General features: G+C 52.8%; 1 protein-coding gene across 1 annotated transcript; it reads right to left on the bottom strand.

Annotated features, from left to right (window-relative positions):
* Positions 1-6,067: 6,067 nt before the first annotated feature.
* Positions 6,068-18,256, bottom strand: IP6K3 (inositol hexakisphosphate kinase 3; the record flags this gene model as incomplete). Its single annotated transcript, XM_079934659.1, has 5 exons — positions 6,068-6,760; positions 9,413-9,588; positions 10,600-10,775; positions 11,882-12,092; positions 18,070-18,256. 5 exons carry the CDS (start codon positions 18,254-18,256, stop codon positions 6,341-6,343), a joined length of 1,170 nt encoding a protein of 389 aa, XP_079790785.1. The 3' UTR covers positions 6,068-6,340.
* Between the last annotated feature and the right edge of the window lie 6,713 nt (positions 18,257-24,969).

Here is a 24,969-nt window from a genome sequence, read left to right as displayed (position 1 = left end):
AATCTAAAAATGGGCAGAAGACCTAAACAGACATTTCTCCAAAGAAGATATACAGACTGCCAGCAAACACATGAAAGAATGCTCAACATCATTAATCATTAGAGAAATGCAAATCAAAACTACAGTGAGATATCATGTCACACTGGTCAGAATGGCCATCATCAAAAAATCTAGAAACAATAAATGCTGGAGAGGGTGTGGAGAAAAGGGAACACTCTTGCACTGCTGGTGGGAATGTGAATTGATACAGCCACTATGGAGAACAGTATGGAGGTTCCTTAAAAAACTACAAATAGAACTACCATACGACCCAGCAATCCCACTACTGGGCATATACCCTGAGAAAACCATAATTCAAAAAGAGTCATGTAGGGCTTCCCTGGTGGTGCAGTGGTTGAGAGTCCGCCTGCCGATGCAGGGGACACGAGTTCGTGCCCCGGTCCGGGAAGATCCCACATGCCGTGCAGCAGCTGGGCCCGTGAGCCATGGCCGCTGAGCTTGCGCGTCCCGAGCCTGTGCTCCGCAACGGGAGAGGCCACAGCAGTGAGAGGCTCGCGTACTGCAAAAAAAAAAAAAAAAAAAAAAAAAAAAAAAGAGTCATGTACCAAAATGTTCATTGCAGCTCTATTTACAATAGCTAGGAGATGGAAGCAACCTAAGTGTCCATCATCGGATGAATGGATAAAGAAGATGTGGCACATATATACAATGGAATATTACTCAGCCATAAAAAGAAACGAAATTGAGCTACTTGTAATGAGGTGGATGGACCTAGAGTCTGTCATACAGAGTGAAGTAAGTCAGAAAGAGAAAGACAAATACCGTATGCTAACACATATATATATGGAATCTAGCTATCTATTTTACATTTGGTAGTATATATAAGTCTATGCCACTCTTTCACTTCGTCCCAGCTTACCCTTCCCCCTCCCCGTGTCCTCAAGTCCATTCTCTACGTCTGCATCTTTTTTTAAAAAATTAATTAATTAATTAATTAAATTATGGCTGTGTTGGTTCTTCGTTGCTGCTCACAGGCTTTCTCTAGTTGCAGTGAGCGGGGGCTACTCTTCGTTGTGGTGCAAGGGCTTCTCATTGCAGTGGCTTCTCTTGTTGCGGAGCACCAGCTCTAGGCACGCAGGCTTCAGTAGTTGTGGCTCATGGGCTTCAGTAGTTGTGGCTCACGGGCTCTACAGCACAGGCTCAGTAGTTGTAGCACACGGGCTTAGTTGCTCTGCGGCATGTGGGATCTTCCTGGACCAGGGCTCGAACCTGTGTCCCCCGCATTGGCAGGCGGATTCTTAACCACTGTGCCACTAGGGAAGTCCCTATGTCTGCATCTTTATTCCTGTCCCGCCACTAGGTTCTTCAGAACCACTTTTTTTTTTTTAGATTCCATATATATGTGTTAGCATACGGTATTTGTTTTTCTCTTTCTGACTTACTTCACTCTGTATGACAGACTCTAGGTCCATCCACCTCACTACAAAAAACTCAATTTCGTTTCTTTTTATGGCTGAGTAATATTCCACTGTATATATGTGCCACATCCTCTTTATCCATTCGTCTGTCGATGGACACTTAGGTTGCTTCCATGTCCTGGCTATTGTAAACAGAGCTGCAATGAACATTCCCACCCCCTCTTGAGAGGTCTGAGGGAGAAAGGTGAAGGGCAAATCGGGGGTGGGTAGATTTCTGGAGTTTGTTCTAGGATGAGCTCTCAAACTTCCTGTCCCATCTCAGGGCAGCTTAGTGACAGAAGGGAGGGGTTCTGAGCAATGCCTAATGGAAAGGAGCCAACCTGGGTGCAAGTCAGCCTGTCTGTCCGGCACCTGACTTGGTGTCATCCCAGAGCTGCTTTCCTCCCTCGCTCCCTCCCCTCTGATTCTTGGCACCCACACTTTCACTTTTGTTCTTTCCCTCATCTTCTGTTTTATGTTTTGGCCACAGAGGATGTAGATTTAAATCAAAAGTCCGAAGTTTAGATCATTCTGAAGAGATGCTGAGAGTGGTCTTGCCTTGCCATGTGTTTCATTAGACTGCTTCCTGCCCTTTCCAGCATGGTCGAAAAGGCTCTGTGCAGCTGGGAAGAGTGATGGGGCTGCCAGGGTGCTGCCCAGAGGCCCAGGCCTTCCTGATGACATTGCATTATGGAAAAGCTGTAATAACACTCTGCTTTTGAGCTTCCTCTTCAATCACACAGGGGACTCCAGAGGGACAGAGGTGGGGCTGGCTGACTGTCTCCCAGGCTGCCCCTGTCCCTGCACCCCAGCCGGTGTGTGTGGGGGGGTCAGGAGCAGCTGCTTCTCCCCATCACTTGTCTTGAGGACCGAGTCAGAGGTCCCGTGGGACAGATGAGTAAACTGAGGTTGGGGAGAGGCTAAGCCAATCTGCCAGCACTCTGGGCACACTCTTTGTGTGAGGACACAGCCTGGGGGAGGATCTGGGTCAGAACCCCCAGTTCTGGCGCTAACAGTCCCCTGCTAACCCCACACGCCCCCCACTTGCTCTTTATGTCTCTGTTTCTCCCCCCATAAGTCAGGTATCAATTTGACGTGAGGTTTATGGAGAAAGGTTACAGTAGAGACACACTAGGTTCTCATCAAACCCAATTCCTCATCCTGTGCACACAATTAAAGTAATCTCAGCCCCCCGACTCCATCTGGGTAGGGCCACAGGATGGGATGTGAGGTCTGCCTTCTCTATGCTGTCTAAATTTCAGGACTGTGGTTGAAGATGGTGGTGTCACAGGATGGAAGGATCCTGGATCTCTGGATGGCTGTGTGGAGCAGAGACTCTCTGCCAACCCAAGTGGATCGAAATGTGAAGCCACTGATATTTGGAGATTGTCTGCAAATAGTTATCCTCCTCTGACTACTACCTGTGTGTTTCTCAGTTCAAAAAAGAAGAGAGCTCCCCAGTCTGGGGAAGAAAGGCTCCTGCAGTGTTCCAGGTGAGAGCTAGCAGTAGAGGTGGAAGGTTCAGAGGCCTTTCTTTTTTTTTTTTTTTTGCGGTACGCGGGCCTCTCACCGGCCATGGCTCATGGGCCCAGCCGCTCCACGGCATGTGGGATCCTCCCGGACGGGGGCACTAACCCATGTCCCCTGCATCGGCAGGTAGACTCCCAACCACTGCGCCACCAGGGAAGCCCCCAGAGGCCCTTTCTAACTCTCACATTCTGGGGTTTCTCCATTTCCATCTTAATCTCCCTCGGTGCCCCGTACATCATCCTTCTGTGGTCAACACAGGCCACTCGCTGTGCCCTGAGCAGAATGCTTGATTCCCCGTTCCTGTAGTTGTTGATCCTTTTCCTGGAACACCCGCCCTTCTTGATCACCTTTCAGACCTGCCTCCCTTTCAAGGCTCAGCTTCACCTCTGTGATCACCCCATGTGGCAGGGAGTCCTCACTGCCTCTGCTCTCCTGTGTAGCACTCTGCACTGCTAAGCAAACGGCCCCCATCCCCTGTTGAAGCACCCGTGATATTTTCACATGAGGGTCTTTATTCTCTTGTTAAGTCATAAGGTTCTTAAGGATGACATCACAATCCTCACACTTCCTGGTTTCCTATAAGGCCCTGGCACCGTGCGTCAGGCACCAGGCACTCGGAAAATATCTGTTGGGTGGATGAATGGAAGGAAGGAAGGACGGATGAATGAAATTGCGAACAAATGAATGAGATACTTGGCCAGATTTCCAAGGGTCTCCACCAACTGGGCTCACTCCATCTTTTTGCTCACTTCTACTCCCAGCCACAAAACCCCCGCCCTGACTGGGCTGGTCTGTCGCCAGACTCACGAGCCTGCTGGATTTTTCCCTCCTTCCACTCCCCACCCCTCACCAACGCCCCAGCCCCTTCCCACTCCTGTCACCTTTCATGGCCCAGATGAAGTCTCACCTCCTCCAAGTTTCCGTGATGACTCAGCTCTCCGCAAACCTGTTCAACTTTATTACAGGATTGATCATCTGTACCATGTGGATTAATCCGCTGTATCCTTGGGTATGTACTGTGTGGTTTGTGGTCAGTTCATTTGTGTTTTTCTTGCCTCCTCAACTAGAATCTGAGCTCCCAAGAGCTGGGTCATCCGTAGCACTTAGCAAAGAGATCAGCAGGGAACAGCTGAGCAGGACAGGGCTGTGCTCACCGATTGCTGGATACCTGGGGCTCCCTCACCCTTTGGCCATTTTTCAGTAAACTCAGACTGGAAAGCAAACACATACACACCCATCACTTTCTCTTCTCTCTGAATCTTTCTGTTCTTCTCCCTCTACCCAGATTTGCAATACTTGGGTGGACTCATTCAGCCAAGTTGCTGAATCTGCAAAGCCTCACACAAGCTTCCAGACCACAGTTGCCCCTCTGAGTCCAGGAGTCTAGGAAGAACAGTCTAAAACGGTAGCCAACTTTGTCCCTTGCAGCAAACTGCACTATTGTTGGTGATATCTTCAGGAGGAGGAGAGAATCATTTGGGCTGAACCTCAGAAGATTTGCAGAGGAGGAAAAAGGCTGCCCGTGAAGGGCACCGTGGGGTAAAGGGGTAGCGGGTCATCACATGGGCAGGAAGATGCAGCCAGCCACGGAGAGCAGTGGCCGCATGGCTAGCCACATGGGTGGCCAGTCTGAAAAGACTTAGATTCCAGCTGACATTCCCCTCAGCCTCGGGCAGCTCCCACAGCACAAAAGGCAGAGAATGGGGACAGAAATCAGAAGCTCAGCCAGGGAGCTTTGGACTTGGTTGATGTGGTACCAGGTTCTCAAGCGAGGAAGTGACCCAGAAAAAGCAGTATGTCGGGCTCCCTTTCATCATGAGCAAATCTTTTGTTTTCGGCTGACTTCCTTTTGCCACTCAGCGCGCTTTGACTCAATTCTCCACCGTGGACGCAGGGCATGCAAATCACTCACATCTTTACCTCGGCCAAACATGAGTAGGCAAGTTACCTTGCTTGGAAATCCATATAATGTAAACTAAAATTAAACAAAAGTTTTTATTGTGCAGTCACTCTTTCCTTCTTTTGGTGTGGTTTTTTTTTTTTTTTTTTTTTTCTGGTGCGGATTTTTGAAAGTTGATGATCATTAGCTATGAGAATACAAAAATGGTTTCATTTTGCACTGTATAAGGTTCACGTGAAAGGACCACTTATTTCTCAGGTATGGTGCCCGCCTTGTGATACACGCAGATATTTTATTAGCCACCATTTCTCACCCAGGTTCCCTGAAGGATTACAAGGAAATCGGTGAAGTGTTCTTGCTGTGTATACTTTAATCACCCATAAATTGGAATTACCATACAGTATGATGATCAGAATCAACAAACAGAAAGGGTAATAATGCACACCAAATAATCACTGGTGACCTCAGCAATTTTATTAACACATTTATTTCCCTAATTGGGTAATGTATCTCAGGCTTGACTCGAGGGCATTATAATAGGTTTCCACGCTGCAGAAGAAGGAATTAATTAGAACTGTTTGCTCTCAGTTCCGTATTTACACTTGTCCACCCGTCTCATAAACATTGCCTGATTTCCTGGGTCCTCCAGGCTCCTCTCTTCTGACTCCCCCACCCCACCCCCTAAATAAATAAATAGAACTGGAGAGTAGAAGTTCACATCTTCCTTATGTGTTCACCCCCACCGGAAGCTGCATTTCATGGTCAGAATCTGACAAAATCATCACTTCCCATAGGACCCACCTCTCCACGGGCCAAAATGGGGAAGCTGGGGTCTTGGTTTGCCAGCACTGTGTCTGGGATTGTCCTTGTCCATTCAGAACCTGGAGACAAAGCTGGTGAGATGGGCAGATCTGTCCCAGTTCACCCTGCCCCACCAACAGTGCCTCTGAGGAAGGTAAGAGACATTCGTTAGCTCTGTCTGCCCTGGGAGCCAGCAGCCCATGTGAGCAGAAAAACGATAACTAGGGAACTCATTCTTCCAGGCTTCCTCAAGTAAGGTTTTTTTTTTTTTTCTTTTTTTTTTGCCTTACAGCTTGTGAGACTGCAGCATGACAAAAAGAAAGCATCTTTAAATGCAAATACTCCAGAATCTCACTGTAATGCTGGCCTGTAACTCCTCTGCACCCCACCCTTTACTCCAGAAAGGCACCATTTCATCCTGCTGTGCAGCCTACGACGACTGGCATGAGTGCAAGATGCCAGGGTACGTGAATCACCTCCAGAGCTGGTTTCCTTAGCAGCTGTTAGTATAGCCTGCCACGTATAGAGATGGCTTTTGAATGTAGGTATAATTATTACAGACACATCTCAGGGGTGTGTAGACTACCCTAGCTACCAACAGGCCCCTTTGGAGAGCTATCCTCCAGAAAAATCTGGATGGATCCAACAAGTCTCATTCTCCTTCTTGAATATCCTGCAAGATCTGGATGAGGTTTTCCAGGCCAAAGATATAGCCTGGATCTGGTCCATCGTAGGTGGTGTGTTCATTCCAGGAGCCTTTGTATGTTGTGTGAGCAAAGTCGATCATCCGGATGTCGACTTTGACGACATTGCCGCCGTGGGGCGTCTGCAGAGTCTCCTGCCCATCATAGATGATGAGGAGAGAGCTGGAGTAGAACCGGTATGAACTCTGGCTCCTAATGACTGAGAGGAGGGCCCGGAGCTGGCGCTGGATGGGCTCTAGCAGCTCCATCCGGAGCCGGGTCCCATCGTGTAGGAACTGATAAAGCGCTTGCCTGAAGCCCTCCACTGAGAGTTTTCTTCCGTAGTACTTGTCTTTGAAGAGAAAGTGCTTCTTATCGGTTTGATAAACCTTACATTAAAAAGAAGATAGAAAATGTGAAGAATTGCAAACTTAAAAAAAAAATCACATCTGCTACAGTGGCAGCATCACAAACTACCTAATATATAAACAGATTTCTAGAGATGCAGGGCAAGAATGGCTGCAATGACTGGCAAGATGATCTTTCATCAAGCACCAGTGTAACTTTTACATTTTAAAATGCTTTCTGTGCAAGCCTTTAATAGGAATCCAAGGTCTAAAGATCCTTCATCCTATGAAGGTGACCCTCCGCCCACCAGGAAAAGGTTTGGATCTCCTTTCTTGTGAATTTCCAATGTCAACCTCCAAACCATGATTTAAACCCTGGCTTCTGGCCCTCTTTAAATATTAGCAAACCCAAGCGAGAAAGCTTTAGTGGGAATCTGAAATCACAGCCAATGGCCTTGGAAAGCCAAGCAGAATAAAATTTCCCCCAACAAAGTTTATGAAGTCCTTTCTCTGCAGATTCTAAGAAAACCGTAATGGCTCTGGGGGTACAGTGGGGTGAATTGTTTGGAGATGAAAAGACAGGCTAGATCAGGTGTGGATGGAGTTTTCAGGCAGCCAGTGAGGTTGAGGGGAGCCTGGATGGAGCAGGGAAGGTTCGCAGCAGCTCTGCGGGGTTGGTGGCTCCTCTCTTTAGCATCAGCCCTTCTCCCCTCCCCTGTCACGTCTTGGCCACCGGAAGGGAGCAGATGGAGGAGAGATGCCGAGGGGGGAGACAGTGGCAGCCGCTCCCATTTCATTCAGATGACAGAGGCGGGCAGAGGCTGAACGGAGGTCAGTGGCCGGCATGGCCAGAGGGTGAGTTGGCACACCTCTGCCTGGCACACCTGGGAAGGGCTGCCCGTACCTGACCAAGACAGTTTCTCAGGTCTTCCCTGCCTTCAGATTACATGATATGTTTACAGAAAACAGGAATTGAAAAAAAAAAAAAAATCAGAAAGATACCATCGACTTGGTGTTGCCTTTGGAGGGCTGGAGATCAGCTGTTACAATTAGCCTTTCTAAGCACAAGACAGGCATCTCTTTGTAAATAAATCAGATCAATTTCAGAAGGTTTGCGGTCCAGAGAGAGATTCCATGTACTCCACCAAGTGTCACGCTCCACTCTCTTGAGGACTGTATTCCAAGCCTCCTAGGGACATCTGTGCCACACACTTATAGACTCAACTTCCAGCTTCAAGGGGTGGCAGTTTCAATTAAGGAAAGCTATAACGATTACCATCAAATCCGTGTCTGGTTTTGCTTTAGTAGATAGACTCTAAGAGTGAGCCACTGGAGGAAGTTAATTTCCTCCTGTTCTCCTGCAGCCTTGGCTATAAGCCACATCAGAACAGCAAAAATGAAGTGTGGAGTCGGGGCAATAAAAAATTAACCATTCCTTTGCTGGGCTTTGCAGGTTACGACCTTCCCACTTTGTTAAGGAGAAGAGGTAGCAAGAAGCAGCAGAAAAAGCAGAGAAAGAACAGGAAATGGCCAATAAGGATTCAAAGAGCAGATTGCCTGCCGGCATCTGAGAAGGAGAGGGTTCAGCTTCATGGTTCAAGAGAACGAGGAACCAACGGAGCACGCAGAGAAGCTTTCTCTCAGTTCTCTCCCAGACCTGCTCGCACACTGTCATCAAAGGTCTGCTCTCAACATGGGCAGGACCAACGTGGTCACATGGAAAGTTCCAACTGCCAGGGATCCTGAGATGAGTTTAAAAATGGTGGTTTTTTAAATTTTATTGACGTACAGTTGATTTACAATGTTGTGTTAATTTCTTCTGTACAGCAAAGGGGTTCAGTTATATACATTCTTTTCCATTATTGTTTATCACAGGATATTGAATATAGTTCCCTGTGCTGTACAGTAGGACCTTGTTGTTTATCCATCCTATGTATAATAGTTTGCATCTGCTCATCCCAAGCTCCAAATATATCCCTCCCCCCACACTTGGCATCCACAGTGTGTTCTCTATGTGAGTCTGTTTCTGTTTCATAGAAGTTCATTTGTGTCATCTTTTAGATTCCACATATAAGTGATATCATATGGTATTTGTCTTTCTCTGTCTGACTTACTTCACTTAGTATGATCATCTCTAGGTCCATCCGTGTTGCTGCAAATGGCATTATAATGGCTGAGTAGTATTCCACTGTATATATATGTACCACATCGTCTTTATCCACTCATCTGTCGATGGACATTTAGGTTCTTTCCATGTCTTGGCTATTGTGAAAAGTGCTGCTGCGCACATAGGGGGTGCATGTATCTTTTTGAATTACAGTTTTGTCCAGATATATGCCCAGGAGTGGGATTGCTGGATCATATAGCAATTCTAATTTTTTTTTTTCATATGGCAATTCTATTTTCAGTTTTTTGAGGAACCTCCACACTGTTTTCCCTAGTGGCTGCACCAATTTACATTCCCCCAAAATGGTGGGGTTTTGATATCACTATCCTGAAAGGCGCTCTTTAAAAAACCCAGTGTGTCCTAGACCAGGATACACGTTTTCTTGGCGAAAGAGGTGCTTGGCCGCCGTCTCTGTTGCTCCCACAAAATGAAGGGTCCTGCGGGGGGCAGCAGCATCTGGATGGGAGACATCCTTGCCCCTAGCGGACATGCCAGGATGCCCAGCCCCGCAGACGTCCCCCACCTACCTGCATGCCGCAGATGCGCACGCCCAGGCAGGCCGAGGTGCTCCGCGCACACTTCCTCATGTGGCGGGCCTTCTTCTCCTCCGACGCATCGTCCCCGTGCTGCCGGGTCCCCATCTTCAGGTCTAAGATGCAGGGATGCTTGTACTGTGACACGACATTTTCCAGCAGCAGGAACCCTGGTCATGCTACTTTAAGGAAGGCTTCTGAGGACATAAAGGCCACTGCCCCACAGGAGGCGGTTAGCAGGCCTCTGAAGCTGGCTGGAGGTTCCCTCCTCTGAGCCCCATCCCTTCACTCCCCTTTCTTTCATTACAGACCAGCCTGTCAGTCGCTGTGAAGAATTCAGGGTATTAACTTTGCAGGCTGCTTTCATAAGTCCATTTATTCAGGGGGAGTTGATGAGGATGTGAGCTTTTTTTCCTTCTCCTTTTTGCTCTGAGGTTGTAATTTAAATTCAGGAGTGAAATCCCTGGCAGGCCATGCCCAATTTACATGTTATGGCAGAAAATCATAAGGCTAAAACCTCGAGTCACTGAATGGGCCAATACCTTTTGGGGAGAAGTGGGTTGATATTAGCTTCAGAGATGAGTTGCAGGAATATTAATTTCAGCGGAGTAGTTATCCTGCAAAAGCTTCTTAGGGATGAGGGCTGCAGATGTGTCTTAGTAAATACAGAGAAACCAGCCACCGGTGTGCGGGAAGGAGCCCAGAGGTGACAAAAGGGGGGCATTTCAAGCCTGAATTTGCTCACTGAGTTTGTGGGAGGTGTAAAAGGGAGGATGGGTGCAGGGACCCACCCTCCCTTTGAACCCGCGCCCCTACCCCCACCCAGCGTGGCAGTCATCTTTCCTATCTGCCCACAGAGACCCCAGCCCTGTCCATCCCCACTGCCCAGGTGGCAGAGACACAGCCAGTGGCCCAAACAGGGTTACTCTGTTCAGCTTTTCCCGCAGTCCTCCTTCCCCAGCCTCTGGCTTTTCTTTTGGAGAGATCTGCTTTCTCCCAGGTCCCAGGTGGGAGGGCTTGTGCCTCCCACTCTCTCTCACATCAGGCTGTCTCTCCCTACCCACACCTCCCTTGGCCCTGCCCCGAAACGTCTGTCTATCACTCCCTTCACCGCCCCGCGCCCCTGACAGCACCGTGCGCAGTGGTGGCTGGGCGGGCAGGCGGGTCATGGGCAAGGATACGGTGCCTCTTGTTCTCAGGGTACTCAGCGCACAGGCGGCTCAGGTGGGCCTGGTGGCAGTGCAGGCCCCACGGGTTAAAGCTTCTCCTCTCTGTCTGGTTCCCGTTCACATCCTCCACCAGGGAGGGGACTTGGGCCTTGAGGTGGAGCTCGGACATCAGGAGTGCTGTGGCTGGGCTGCGGGCGAGGGGAGCACATGACAGTCAGGGCCCCTGTGACTGGCTGGGCTTTCCTGGCTGAACCCTGATGTGGACTCTCCCTGGCTACTCTCAGGATGCCTGCAGGACCTTGGAGTGCCCTGCCGGCCCTGCTCAGGCCCCGGGGCACCAGATCAGGCCATGCTGCAGGCCTCGCAGGGGTCTCTAAAGTCCGGAATAACTCACTGGAGCATGTCACCTCCTCAGGGGGCTGAGGCGGTTTAAATGCACTTGTAAATGACCTGGGTCATTACCTCCCTTTGGAGGCAACACAGTACAGAGGTGGCGACCCTGCCTGGAATCAGAAGGCTGGAGGTCAGGCTGTTACTGTGGCTTCAGATGCCATGGGGGGAAGAATCATAGGTCCTTGGTCCACCCTCTCCTGCCCTCTGCATCTCGGCTTCCCCGTCTGTAACATGGAGATAATATGCACCGCTTCCTGACGCCAAGCCAGGAGGCTTAATTAGATCCTTGGGGAAGGGAGGTACTTTCATTGTATTAGCTCCCTTTTGTTTCCCATAAGCATTTAAAAAATCCCCAGGGATCCTTTTCATCTGAGAAAGGTCAGCTAATCTGAGAACTCTCCAAGGACCTTGGGCATCCTGAGCCGCCTGGGTCTCCAGGGCCCCACGGAGCACTGCAGTTGACCTCTCTCCTCTCCAGTCTTGACCGCTACAGAAGATGATCTTAGGGAGGCATTAGCCACACTTTTCCTTTATGTCAACCTTCTGGGGTTTCTGCTCTGCACATTTTCCCCCTCCAGAGACACCTCATGGTCTCAGTGAAACAGGTATTTAATGAAACAAATATACACTGAGTGTCTGCTCTGCATAGGACTCGGAGTGTGCATCCACTTCCGAGATGAAATGCATTGAAATCCTCCCTCTAGAAGGGGCACCAAAGAAAATGCATTCCTTTTTTTTTTGGTCACGTGGCTTATTCTAGACAGAGCCTTCATCTGAATTTCTCCTTTGCTCGGCTCTGGCCCTAAGGGGGAGCCATCGGCCTGGGCACAGGTGGGAGCAGTGCTGCTGCCTGCTAGGGACGTGCTGCCCGGGTTCTGTCACGCTGCCAAGTGGCCCTCACCTCTCCTTGAGTGAGTGTGCCAGCTGGGTGTGCTGCCACTGGGGGAGGGGGAGGGCACCGCCGCTGCCGGTGGTCTGCTGGAGGGTCTGCCATATGGCCACGGCCGCCGACTCCGTGGAGACCTGGAAGGGCCCCCGGATCTCCTTCAGCGGGTTGGCAACCAGGCTGAGATGGCCTCGGCTGTCTTTCCGGAGGTGCACGGTGATGGTGCCTGCAGAAGGGGAGGGATGGAGAAACCAGATGACATTTACGGAGTGGATGCAGTGTGATGTCCTTTTGAACTATAGTTTAATGGCAGTGGTCAGCTGCCCCCCTTCCCCAGCTCGTCTCTCAAGGAAGAGCTACGGGGACTGGCCTCAACCCGATCCTGTTCCAGAATGAGCCCAGAGCTGCGGAGCCTGCGGAAATGGCCTCGTGTGGATGCTGGTACAGCTTCTGCTTCGTCACCTCTCCCTGCCCCTCCATGCTTGAAACAAAGCAGCTGCGTACATTTTGTCCTCACATCTCCACTCCTCTGTGCGCGAGCACACCACCCAGGCACCCCGCAGCACCCCACCGGGGCCCAACCTGGGGGCATCCGAGCTGGTCCTCTGCAAAGAGGGCCCCCGCCTCTGAGTGGCAGTGAGGGAAGCCGGGGGCTCCTCTCATTCCTGCCCCTTGTCCTCTGCCTCCTACGACACCCTGGCTCTCCCCTCTGTTAACCCGTATCTGAGCAGCTTCTTCCAGGAAGTCTTCCTCTAACAGCCTCCTGGTGCTCGGGTTGCCCCTTCTTTCATCCTCCCCCCCATCCCTGGCTTTCACACTGACGTTCGCCATTGCCTTCGGTTAGACGCACAGCACGTGAAGATTATGGACAGAATGTGGTTCTTTGATAGAAAACAGAAGGCGTGTGAGATTTCTCCAATGGATTACAACAACCATTTCTCCAATGGTTACAACACCTAACCACCGGTGTTTGTAATCCAGGCATGACATCCTACTCCAGTCGCTGGCTGTGATAGCGAAGGATGTGAGGACACCCAGTGAACCCATGCGCTAGCCGAGCTTCTCCTTTAGGACATTGACCAGGTCAGGTCATTGGCTCTGGCCTGTACGTTAATGGCTCTCTGGTGTTCTTTGGACTTCTCGCTCTGGTGGCAGGGTCCAGCCCTCCCTCTGTGGGTGCCCAGCCTCGCCAGAGTTCTGGTGAAGGTGGAAGATACTCATGGTCGTGGCCCGGGAGACGGCCACACGAATGTTTTTGAGAGAACCGGCTCTCTGCAGAGTCCTTTGCTCCCTGTTCTTCCTGCAGCTGATGCCATGAGGACCCTCTCTTTGCTCCTTCTTCTATCAACCCATTCTCCATCCATCTTGTGCCTGGGGGCTGACTCTGGCATGCAGCAATGGCTCTTTTTTTTTTTTTCGGTACGCGGGCCTCTCACTGTTGTGGCCTCTCCCGCTGCGGAGCACAGGCTCCGGACGCGCAGGCTCAGCGGCCATGGCTCACGGGCCCAGCCGCTCCGCGGCATGTGGGATCTTCCCGGACCAGGGCACGAACCCGTGTCCCCTGCATTGGCAGGCGGACTCTCACCCACTGCGCCACCAGGGAAGCCTGCACCAATGGCTCTTTTGCCTGACAGTTGGGCCAATGAGGGACACTGGCTGGAGATGGGGGGAGGGGAGGAGAAAGGTTGGGGCTTTATCCCACTTGTTCCCTCCCTGCTGCGGCGTGGCTCTGCTGTGGCTGTGTTTCTCTGCAGCCTCCCTCTTGCTCAACTCCGCCACGCCCTCACCTTGGCCCTTCAGGCCTGGGGTTGGTTACAGTCTTCCAGCCGTGCCGCTCCCTGGTTGCCTCACCATCCCCAGTTGTTCCCCCCTTTTCTTTTTGGCAGCCCTGCATGGCATGTGGGATCTTAGTTCCCCAACCAGGGACCGAACCCATGCCCCCTGCAGTGGAAGCATGGAGTCCTAATTGCTGGACTGCCAGGGAAGTCTCCCCAGTTGTTCCCTTAATCCTGTGTGCAATTCTGTGAATAGTCCCTTGACAAATTCTCTTTATTTAACTCCCTTGGCATGTACTGCTCATTTTCCGCTGGGACCCTGACAGATGGGAGGGTTGTCTGTGGTCACATCCTCCCAGGTGTTGCTTTCCTCCCCCGGCCACTTGGTCACCTTCTCAGCGTTTAAGTGGTCATTTCTGCTGAACCAGCTGCCAAGGCAGCTGATTTCCCCTCGTGCGGCCCTGCCCGGCCCTCCTGGGCTGCTCAGAGCAGACACTCATTTTCAGGGCTGCTCTATAATTCAGTGAGGCACGCTCCAGGCCCGTCTGTGCCTAGCTCAGTGGTCTCCCTGGGCCAGGCCTGTCATCTCAGGTTCCCAGTGCCCTAATTCTGCAGCCTGAGCGTGACCTTCGGTTCCCTCCAGTTCCTTAAAAAACTCTGCTCTTCCTTAGCTCATCCCAGGCCCCAGTGTCCCGTGAAGTAATCATGACAGAGCATTCTGTAGTTTACCTGGACAGTAGCCTGCATCCCTAGACCGAGCCCACGAGGGCTGTCCTGCTCATGAGAGCAGGGGGCTGATGGCAGGTCAGGGACACAAGTACGGTGGTAATAACCACTGCCTGGTCTTTTACACCTACTGTGTGTCAGCATTATGTGCATTTTGTTGGTCAGTAAGCCTGCAAGGCACTTGACTGTGGTCACTGAGGCTCAGAGAGATTGGTAACTCACCCGAGGTCACACAGCTGGTAAGGGATGGAGGCCACGCCAGCCGTGAATGTGGGAGACGCAACAGGCTGTCGCACTGAGCCTGGGACTTAATCGGGAGACTCCTGTGTCATCACGCTATGTTTACCCGTGTGTGGACGAGGCACACTCCTGCTGCGTCCCCAGTCACATTTGTTCTGGTCATTCTGTTCCACAGGAGCGAACGGAGAGGCTACGATGCCACCACCTCGTGAGAGTGCCGAGGGCCGGAAGCGCCAAGAAGCCCAAGGATACGGTGTTACATTTCCAGCCTAGACTTCTTGGCGGGAGGGTCACTGTGGTTGTTCCAGGGAGGAGGACTGGCCTGGGAACCACCCCCAGGCCCTAGAGCCTACCCTCCAGGTGTGAGAAGAGGGGGAGCTGGCTGGTCTCTGTGCTTGCCTTGGGTGTCCATGGGGACTTGGCGGCCCACGGGCTCCCAACACTCTGCTGCCCCTGCCTGGCCAGGAGAGTGGGGGACCCCGGCCCTGTCTGCCTGCCCACCAGTCCCCCCAAGCACCTCCGCTGTGACCATGTCAGCTGGGCAGACAGGAGTGCTCGCTGCCTTGGCTGACGTGCCCAGAGCATCTCAGCAATTTCGATTTGGCCGAGCAGCTTCCATGAATATTCCGTCATGTACTTATTTTTAAGCTCATGAGAACATTTATTTGCCGCCGTCTGTAATATGAATCTGGCTCATCCACTACCAACTTGACCTAGGAGTATGTCCTCACTCACCCAAAGCCGATGGGCAGACTGGGAGACAGACGGACACAGCCTCAAGACGCTGTCGTGCCCAAGGAGCCCAGCAAAAGGTCCAAGATGAGCTCCTGGCACAGGGAAGCTGCCCTTGGGAATGACGTGCCTGCCCAGCAGTCCGCTGCCGTCACCGTGCAGGGAGTGAGAAGGAAGAGGGTGGGCTCTGGGGCATGCGGCGGCCACGTCAGGAACAGCCTCTCTTTCTGGGTTGTTCCCACCAGCAAGAAAAGGGAGACCCCTGTGGCAGCCTTGTGGGTGTTCGGGTTCCCCTGACCTGAGGTCACTAGCTGAGTGACCCTGGGCAAGTCACATCCCCACCCACGTTGGGCTGGGTGACCCCAGAGCACTGGCATCTGAGGAGTTGTCTCTTCAGTGATAGTCGCTGGTGGAGCCGGCCTGGGGGGCTGAGAGCCCACACTTGGGAGCCATACTTGAATTCTGGCTCTGCCTCACTCGCTGTGTGGCCTGAGGCAAGTTGGGTAACCTCTCTGTGCCTCAGTTTGCTAACCTGTGAAATGGGCATGATAGAAACACCTTCCTCAGAGGACTGTTGTCAGGATTAAACGAGTCAGTCATGGAAACTGCTTCCAGTGTGTCTGGCACTGAGTGAACACTAAGGGTTGGCCGATATTACTTTTCTTTTCTGGTGAAACAAGATGCCCGCACAGCCTGAGGTCCTTCGGGGGACCCTTTCCCATCCCAAACCTGACTTCAGCTCCCTGGCCCTGGCGTCTGAGGGCTTGAGGCTCCCAGTTCTGGGCCTTTCTCGTGTCTCCTCAGACGTGCGCTTCCTTGGGGGGCGCCTGGATGCCGGCCGTGTTCGGGCAGGCGAGAGAGTCAGCGTTTCTGCATCATCGAAACCTCCTGTTTGGGTGTCACGCCAGCCCATGGGCTCTGCCTCACCCTCACCCTCAGCCAGGCTGCGTGGTCTCACCTGCGAGATGTCCTGTGGTTCCCTGCCCCGGCCCCTCCCGACTTGTTTGCAAACATCATCTCCTGAATGAAGCCCAAGGCAAAGACTGATGCGTGAAGTGATGACTCAGGTTAATCTATCAAGTTAGCAGGGCCCCAAGGCGGGTGGTACCAGGATGGGCCCAACCTGAGAGGGAAGCAGGGCAGAGGAGCGGTCTGGAGAGTCGACGGTGCCCAAGACTCCCCAGAGTGGTGCGGTCCTAACCTGCCCGTGCCCCCCCCCCACCCCCCACCAAATGGAGGATGGCTTGTGCAGACAGGGAACGGGGAGGGAACGGCACCGGGATGTGGTCCTGGAAACCCACCAGCCTCTTTCACTTCCCCGCTCTGCCTGGGGCTGCCCTGGCAGCCTGTCTCAGCTCCAGAGCTGTGTCAAACCAGCATGAAATGCTGCGGGCAGGAGGCCACCCCACCCAAGATCCTGCCGCCCCTTTGCTGGCTTGAGTTCAGTTGTGAAGGGCCAGATGTTAGCTCCAGTGGGTGCTCGGACAAGATGGGCAGTGACCCACAGCTGATGGGCAACGCCGGCCTGCGGCCCCAGAGGGCCCCCGGGGAGGCCTGCAAAGGCTGTACACCAGCCATCTGCCCCTGTCTCTCATTTGTCTTACCTCAGACTCTCAGAGGTGCTGGCAGCCCATGACTGAAGCAATGCCCAGGGCTCAAGGCCTTGGGCCCCTCTCAGTGGGTCTGTATCTGGAGCAGGCTGAATACGGATTCCTAGGCCCTGACCCTAGGGATTCTGATTCAGATGTCTTGAATGGGGCCTGGGAGCCTGCATTTAAACACACACACACACACACACACACACACACACACACACACACGCACCAGCAATTCTGGTAAAGCTGGCTGATCCCACTTTGAGAAACACCGATGAAGACAGGCCCTATCCTTCCCAGTTATCCACATCACTGAAATGCAGGTAAGTTTTTAACTGACGTATTAGAGGTCTAAAATCCTCTAAAGGAGGTCTTTTCTCTGAGTATGTATCCCTTTGTGGGCCCGCGGCTGGCAGAGTCCTGCCCTGAGCCCTGTGAACGCTTTTACCGAAGGCTGGATGTGAACAAAACAGCCTGCCCCGCGGATGCTGGTGGCCCACAGAGTGCCCCTGTCCGGAGGTCAGCACACAGCAGCCCTCCCCCCCACCCCAGCCTTCTCTCCCCGGAACCTACTCTGTGCTCAGATCCGGAACACACACTGCTCCGTGCACCGTTTCCCCAGCTACACTGCGGAAATGCCCCGGCTTTGCCCTTGGATGAGGGTGGGAATTCTGGTTTCCCAAACACACTGTGAACCAGCCCCTCCATAACCTGTCTCAGACCCGAGGCTCCTGCCATGCACCTGGGTCACCTGAGGGAGGTGAAGGAGGTCTCCACCTGTCCTGTGTTTACCAGCCACAGTCACAGGACCCAGCCATGGCACTCCCAAAGCACAGACCGGGATGCCCCATCGGGGCGGGGTGGGGTTGGGCAATCACTTTATCCCATTCTCAATTCCTCGAAGCCTGATGGCTTGAGCTAATTTGTAGGACGCCAAATGGCATAACACTCCAGGCCTGGAGGCTCAGAGTTTAGAGAAACTGGGGCTGTGAAGGCCAGCTGGGCTGTGGAGAGGGGCAGGTCTCCATGGCAACACTTCAACACACTGTGCTGGAGGAGGTGGCAGGTGTGTGCGCCCGCCCCGTGCTGGCCCCCTGCGGGGATACTGAGCACAGGGGACTTCCCAGACACTCACCTTTGTACTGCGGAGTGAAGCGCTTCATGGCCAGTGGCAGGGACTCGTAGAACCTCTGCTCCTGGGAGATGAGGGGCTTACACACCGTGTACTCATCATACTTCAGTACGCTCAGGTGACCTCCGACCTGGTGCAGGAAGGGCTCCAGTGGCACGCCAGGGGTGTCCATGCTGTCCTGCACCACCATGCTTCAGCGTGGGAAGGGGACAACTCGCAAATCCACAAGAGGAGGGAGGGCCTGAGGTCGAGGTAGCAGCTCCCGGACAGAAGGCGGGGCTGTCAGCAGTCCTCAACTTTCTCCTTCTTGGCCTTTGTCGCTGTCATAGCACAGGTGTCTTCCTGGCTGAGGGCTCTTGGTGGGGTTCCCTGGAAAGCAGAGGAGGAGGGGAAAAGATGTGAGGGAGGTGGTGTGCTGGTGGGGGCAGCACTTGAAGTCGCCAGCCACGACCCCCAGGTAGTTAAACAAGACTGTAAATAGGCATCGATTTCTTCTGGAATAATCTGTTACAAGCAACTGGTAACAGTTACCGCCTCTGGGGAGCAGGGCTGAGATGGAGACTTTTCACTAAATACCATTTTATGCCTTTTGAATTTTAATATTAAAACGTTCAAAAAACAATACCTAAAACTGTAAGCTTTCAGAGTGCAGTGAGTGTGTCTGAACTTCTCATGTCCCGTTGCCTGCCTTTCTTTGGGAACTTTGATCCCAACCCAACGAGAAGAGAGCAGAGTCCCTGCTGGTGGGGACTTACCATCCTGCAGGGGCTGGAGGGGTATAGGAATGCTTCATTTTGATATTGCATATACATCTGCTGTGCACCATCATGACTCCACAACATTATTGCTGTGTGACCTGGGGAAGTTACTAAACCTCTCTGGGCCTCAGTTTCCCCATCCATAGAACAGGATAATTATGATACCCATCTCGTGGACTTAGGGCTCAGAACTAAGATATAAGCCCATGGTTTCCCTGGTGGCGCAGTGGTTGAGAGTCCGCCTGCCGATGCAGGGGACAAGAGTTCGTGCCCCAGGCCAGGAAGATCCCACATGCCGCGGAGCGGCTGGAGCCGTGAGCCATGGCCGCTGAGCCTGCGCATCCGGAGCCTGTGCTCCGCAGCAGGAGAGGCCACAACAGTGACAGGTCCGCGTACCGCAAAAAAAAAAAAAAAAGGGAAATAAGATATAAGCCCATGAAAAGGTTAGCCCAGTGCCCGGAGCTAAGTGCTCAATAAATGTGATTTACCATGATTATTTCTAGCATTATTGCCGTGGTGGTCATATTTTCCTATCGGCCCTGGGAGGGCCGGCTTTATCACTGCCTGCTTGCAAATGAGGAAAGCAAGGCCTTCAATGGCTTGCTGGGGCCCACCTCAGGCCAGGAGCACAGGCAGAAGTTAAGCGGGGGCTCCTCGTCTGGTCCCCCACTACGTGTGCATCCTTCACCCTCCCTAAGAGCGGGCCTGCCGGACCTCAGGCAAATGCTGGAACTCTGGGCTGGAAACATGGCCCCTAAAGACATCCTGACTTTGTCTCAGGAGAGTGCCAAGGAGACACTGCAAGGGGAGGCTCTTGTGGTCGTATTCAGCTTGTTCGAGAGGACATTCCCGCAGCGGTGCCTGTCACCACGGAGTTATTAATACCCTCTCCTCTGCTGGACTCCCGGCCGGCCAAGGATGCAACTAGGCTAGGCAGTGCTGGGCGTGATTAACCCTCTGTTGACCTTCATTCCAGACCATGGGCATGGCTGGCTGGCTCCACACACAGCAGTACCTGTCAATTGCTTCAGGACTCCAGCTCAGAGAAGCTCCCACCAGCCACCTGGATCTCCAGCACCAGGCGGAGTTGAAAGCCTCAGCCCGGCCCGACACTCCCCTCCACGGCGCCGCTCCCGAATTGACTACTATTTGGCAGGCCATAGAGCTCCCCTTTAGGAAGGGAAAGGGGGTGGCTTCTGCCTGGTGTGTGCATGTGCTTTGCCGGGTGCGTGGCTGAAGCATGACTGGGGAGGCTGTGGGTGCTGGGGCAAGGCCTTGGGGCGAGGAGGACTGGGGCCTGATGGCGAGGGGCTCCCCCCAGCCCTGCTCTGAGTCCACCCAGAGGTGAGCCCTGCTTGGGATCTGCCCCCAGGAGCTGAGGAAAGAAGTTGGGAGGCATCTAGATGCGAGGAAAATCGGGAATCAGCCCTAGGATGAGTTGATACCTTCAGTCTGGTTATCAGACAAGACATCACAGTTCCTTGGCAAACCCAATCCTCCTTGTAAACTTGGCCGAAGCAGGAAGGAGGAAGGAAGAGAAAAACCAAGGCAGCCCGACACCTCTGCTCTGGCCGGGCTCACTTGTGTGTCGGCCTTTGCCAGCTCACCTGTCCCCGGGGAAGGGGGGAAGAGGCGCTTCTGGTAAGCAGAGGGACAGCCATGTTGTAAAGTTCATTTATAGCCACTCCTGGAAGGAGCCGAGGCCCCATGCACCACGCTGTCTCCCCAGCGCCTGGCGCTAACCAGGCCTGGCCTCACCTTTGCAAGCCCAGCTCTGGCGGCGTCCAGGTGGAGTCCCAGTCCAGCCCTCGTGTTGCTGTGCTGGGCGGCCCACCACCCTTCTTTCCCCACACCCCCTGTCCCCCCGAGGAGCTCTAAGGACACGGATGTCACCTACCAGTGGTGGCATGGGGAGAAAATAACAATAAATGGTAACAAACACACAGCCAGGCAGTGTTCCAGGAGTTTTACATAGATGAACCCATGGAAGCCTCACAACCGCCCTATGAGGTAATTAGTTATCGGCCTCATTTTACAGATGAGGAAAATGAGGCACAAAGAAGTTAAGTAACTTGCGTGTGTGTGCCCAGCTATTAGCGGGAGAACAGGGATTTGAACCCAGGCACACTAGCTCAGAGCACGCTTCCCTGCCGTGATGCAGAGGGGTTGGGGTCTGCTGTTTCTCTACTTTGAGAGTCAGGAAACTGAACCCCAAGGAGGCTGGGGCTTGGCCAAAGTCACCCGCAGGTCACTGGCTGTGCTGGGACAGGGACTCAGGTTTTCTTGTCCCCAGGCCTGAGTTCTCCTACCCTGATGCCCCCTGGCCTGCCCTCCTGCTACCTGATGACAGTGAGTGCACGTCCTAGTGGTGGCTGGGATCCACACTGCTGCAGAAACCATCGTGAGGGGTCAGGTGAGGCCCCCCGGAGCTGGGCCTTGGTATTGACCGGCTTGGGGCTTTCTGTCTGGGGGGGTGTCATTCTAGCGCCTCTGCCTCCCATCCCTGCCACCCCCAGGGTCTGGTGTTCTCAGGAGCCCTGGCCAAACCTTCTCAGGGAGCCAGGATCAGCCAGAAGGCCCCAGGCCTCTGAGACGGCTCACACACAGCAACGTAAACTCTCCTGCCCCACACTTGGTGTGGGTTGGCAGTGGTGGGGTGTCTGCTGGGTAACCAGTTTGTACTTTTAAAAAAGCTGGGGGCTTCCCTGGTGGTGCAGTGGTTGAGAGTCCGCCTGCCGATGCAGGGGACGCGGGTTCGTGCCCCGGTCCGGGAAGATCCCACATGCCGCGGAGCGGCTGGGCCCGTGAGCCGTGGCCGCTGAGCCTGCGCGTCCGGAGCCTGTGCTCCGCAACGGGAGAGGCCACAACAGTGAGAGGCCCGCATACTGAAAAAAAAAAAAAAAGCTGGACTTGAATCTGGGGAAAGTGAGGCCCTTCCACTCAAGGGTCATCTTAGGGTCTAGCTTAGGGGATATCTGAAGGTCCTCTAGCTCCTGAGCTGTGTGGTCTGAGGTTCTGAGGCAGGTTGTGGGAAGGGGCGGAAGGAGGACGGATGGGCAGTGGCTTCAGCCCTCGGGGTACCTGCCTGAGGCAGGCAGGTGGGTTTTGCTGCTGCTCGGAGAAGCACTCTGCGGCTTCCCCTTGGCACTGATGCTGACCTTGGATTCCCAAGGAAGCTGAGGTTTCCTGTCTGTTGCTGTGGGATTGAGCTAGAGAAGTCCTCCGTTCATCCCATCCTTCCTGCCAAGTCCCGAATGAAATGACTCTGGGCCTCACCCCAGGAGACTCAAGGGCTAATTTCTCTGATGGGGCCCGGCCATCAAGCTGGTCGTTAAATAAGGCCCTGGACCGTCTGTGTCAGTGCAGCCCTGCGGGGCCTGAGTGACAGCCAGCCTGCGCTGGGTTGCAAGACACTCCCTGGTTTGAAAGGAGGGTCACGGACAGCAGGGCCTGCAGTGGTATTTGGCTCCCAGAGTGGGGACGGGTGACAGTACCAGTGACGTCAGGCACAGTGACAGATGTCACCCATCAAGCTGAGGTGAATGAAGGCACAGTGGCTCGTCACCACCAGTCGGCACATTTTAGTTCCTCTTCCTGAGATCCTTTCTGTATCTACAACCTCTCCCCACAGGCTAAACCAGAGTTCATTAAAAATTACGGAAGATACGCCTCTTTTAGAACTCGCCTCTCCCATTTTAGGGAAGGTGGCAGGTGAAACCACAAATCAAACTTGTAAGGGTTCAGCTTGGACTAAATGAGTCATGATCTCTATCTTATCAGAGGCTGTCAGCTCCTTATATCTGGAAACTAGTTGGTTGACTGTGGTTATTGTCAAGACTGTTCACAAATATTCTGTTTTCTCCTACGGGAATGTGGTATGATTTCACTTCCTTTTGAAGGTACGTTGGCCAAAGTGTGATTTGCTTTGGCCGACGTCGCATGGAGGGGAGTGACATATGCCACTTCTGGTGGGAGCTTTTAGAGAAAGCAGTGTCCTAAATTCTCCTTCCCTGGCCAAGGTAATTTTGGAAGCACAGTCACTTCCTGAGTGACTATGCATGACAGAGAAAAAAATCTGGGCTATATTAGGCACTGAGGTTTGGGGGTATTTTGTTATGCAGCTCAACTAGTCCATCCTGACTAATTCACCAACTCACAGCCAGATACCCTGTATGGAGCAACCTCAGGCACTCCAATGTTTCATTGCACAAATATATCCTCTACGATCCTAGTTACTCCTATGAAGCATCTACTATGGACCACTGGCCTTACAAGGCCCATCTCTGTTTCTCAGGAGAATAATTTTCAGATGGAGACAAGTAGAAGAGCTTTCCTGGGGTCCAGAGCCAGTGAGCACTGGTGCTGGGATTCAGCCACAGTGCGTCTGTCTCATACTAAAGCCAATGCCTGTTCTGCCCCCAACATGCGGTCTCCCTTGTAAGGGAGGGGCAGCCGCTCTGGCTCCCTCTGGGAGTCCTGAGCCCTAAGTGGGGGCCAGGGTCCTGTCTGAGGCCCTCTCTACGCTGTGCGTCTCAGCTGCCCACATCAGGAACGGGAGACTTGTCCTTGACTGGGCGGCGGGAGCGCCACCCTCGGGGGGTCGTGTGGCTTCACGTGCCATGGGTGGAGGGCTCCCATCTGTGGGTCTCTTGAGCCCTGACCGAAAGCCACGTCACCACCACCAGCATTAAATGCGGACTAGAAAAGTAATACCCACGGAACTCGATCATTTCTCAAATGTATCTAAATGCTGCGGTGTTTACCAAAATACAAATTCATTTAAAGGCGTTATTGAGTTCCTAGTAGTTTTTTTTTATCATCATCTGTTTTCTCAATCAACAGATACTAAAAGTCTAATGAGTATTGCAGGGGGACTCATAGGGAACAAATTATGTTGAAAAATGAGTCCTAGTTGAAAAGGTTAGAAGAGATACTGCTGTCGGCCAAGACAGGGGTGGAGTGAGGGGTCCAGGAAGGGGTCTGATACGGGAGAGATGGAGGCTCAGCCTGGGGGAACTTGAGGAAGGCCTGTTTGGGGGCGTGTGTGTGCAGGGAGCAACAGGGAAAGGCAAGGACAGGCAGGGAGATGGGACTAGAGGGAGGGTTGAGTGGGGAGGCCGAGGTGAATGCTGCTGGGGGTCTGGGCACGGAGTGGGTGCAGAGGAGGTCGGGCCACGTGGACCGGAGGTGCCTGTCTGGCCCCCTCGTCAGTCTAGGAAGGAGGGGGGTTGCCTGAGATTGCCAAGATGTGGAAGCTTTCGGGACCGCATCCCAGTACATCCGAGGGGGAGGGGTGCGTTCTGGGGAGGAGATAATTGAGAAACGGCTTGCAGCAAAAGAAGACTGCAAAATAAAATGTGTTGGGCTGCAGACTCAGAAGCAGCATGGTTTAGGGCCTGCCCTCTCGCCTCTGAAGCTCTAAGGTACGTTTTGCAGGTAGCTCAGAGCCAGAGGTTTGGTACAAGTACCATTCAGTGTATCTGTGATGCCGAAGGGAGCATTTTTTAATCTATTAGAGACGAGAGGACCAGAAAACCATTTAAAACTGCCGAGGTCGTAATGGGCAGGAGAATTTTGGAGTTTCTCATAGGGCAGAGGGTTGTGTATCATCTGGGGCCATCAGGGCCCGGAAGGCACAAGGTTATTTTCTGGGGTGGGGGGGAATCAAGTTTTAAAATCCATCCTATGAATGACTCAAGGGCTGTGGGGTGGAGAGCCCCTCCATCTGTGCAGTCCCAGCCCGGTAGGATCAATACTGAACGCTGGGGGAATTCACACATCACCTTCTCAGCCATGGCTGAAAGATGAGGCTTTGGAGAGCATCTGTTTCCTGGGGAAGGCTTGATTTCCAGAATCACAGAGCAATACTTCATATTCCTGACTTATTTCCAAGCTGATGTTATCCTTTGAGGGAAGGTTTTATTCCCCCTCTCCTTTTCTCTTAACATTTAAAATCTTCCAATGTTCCTCCAGCTTGAGGACCAAATGCGATTTTAATACAGCGATTATTAGTTTAGAAGCCCTTCAGCTCCTGACAAATGCCCTTAGCCGCAGCAGTGATGTTCCGAGCTTGCTGTCAGGGCGGGAGACGCACGGTGTAAAAATGACTCAAAAGCCGAGCGCCCTGGAAGGGCTGCTCCGGGGG

Source organism: Stenella coeruleoalba (genome assembly GCF_951394435.1).
Source record: "Stenella coeruleoalba genome assembly, chromosome: 10".
Taxonomy (NCBI): Eukaryota; Metazoa; Chordata; class Mammalia; order Artiodactyla; family Delphinidae; genus Stenella; species Stenella coeruleoalba.
The sequence above is the reverse complement of the archived record's forward strand: the minus strand, read 5'-3'. Positions and strand labels throughout refer to the sequence as shown.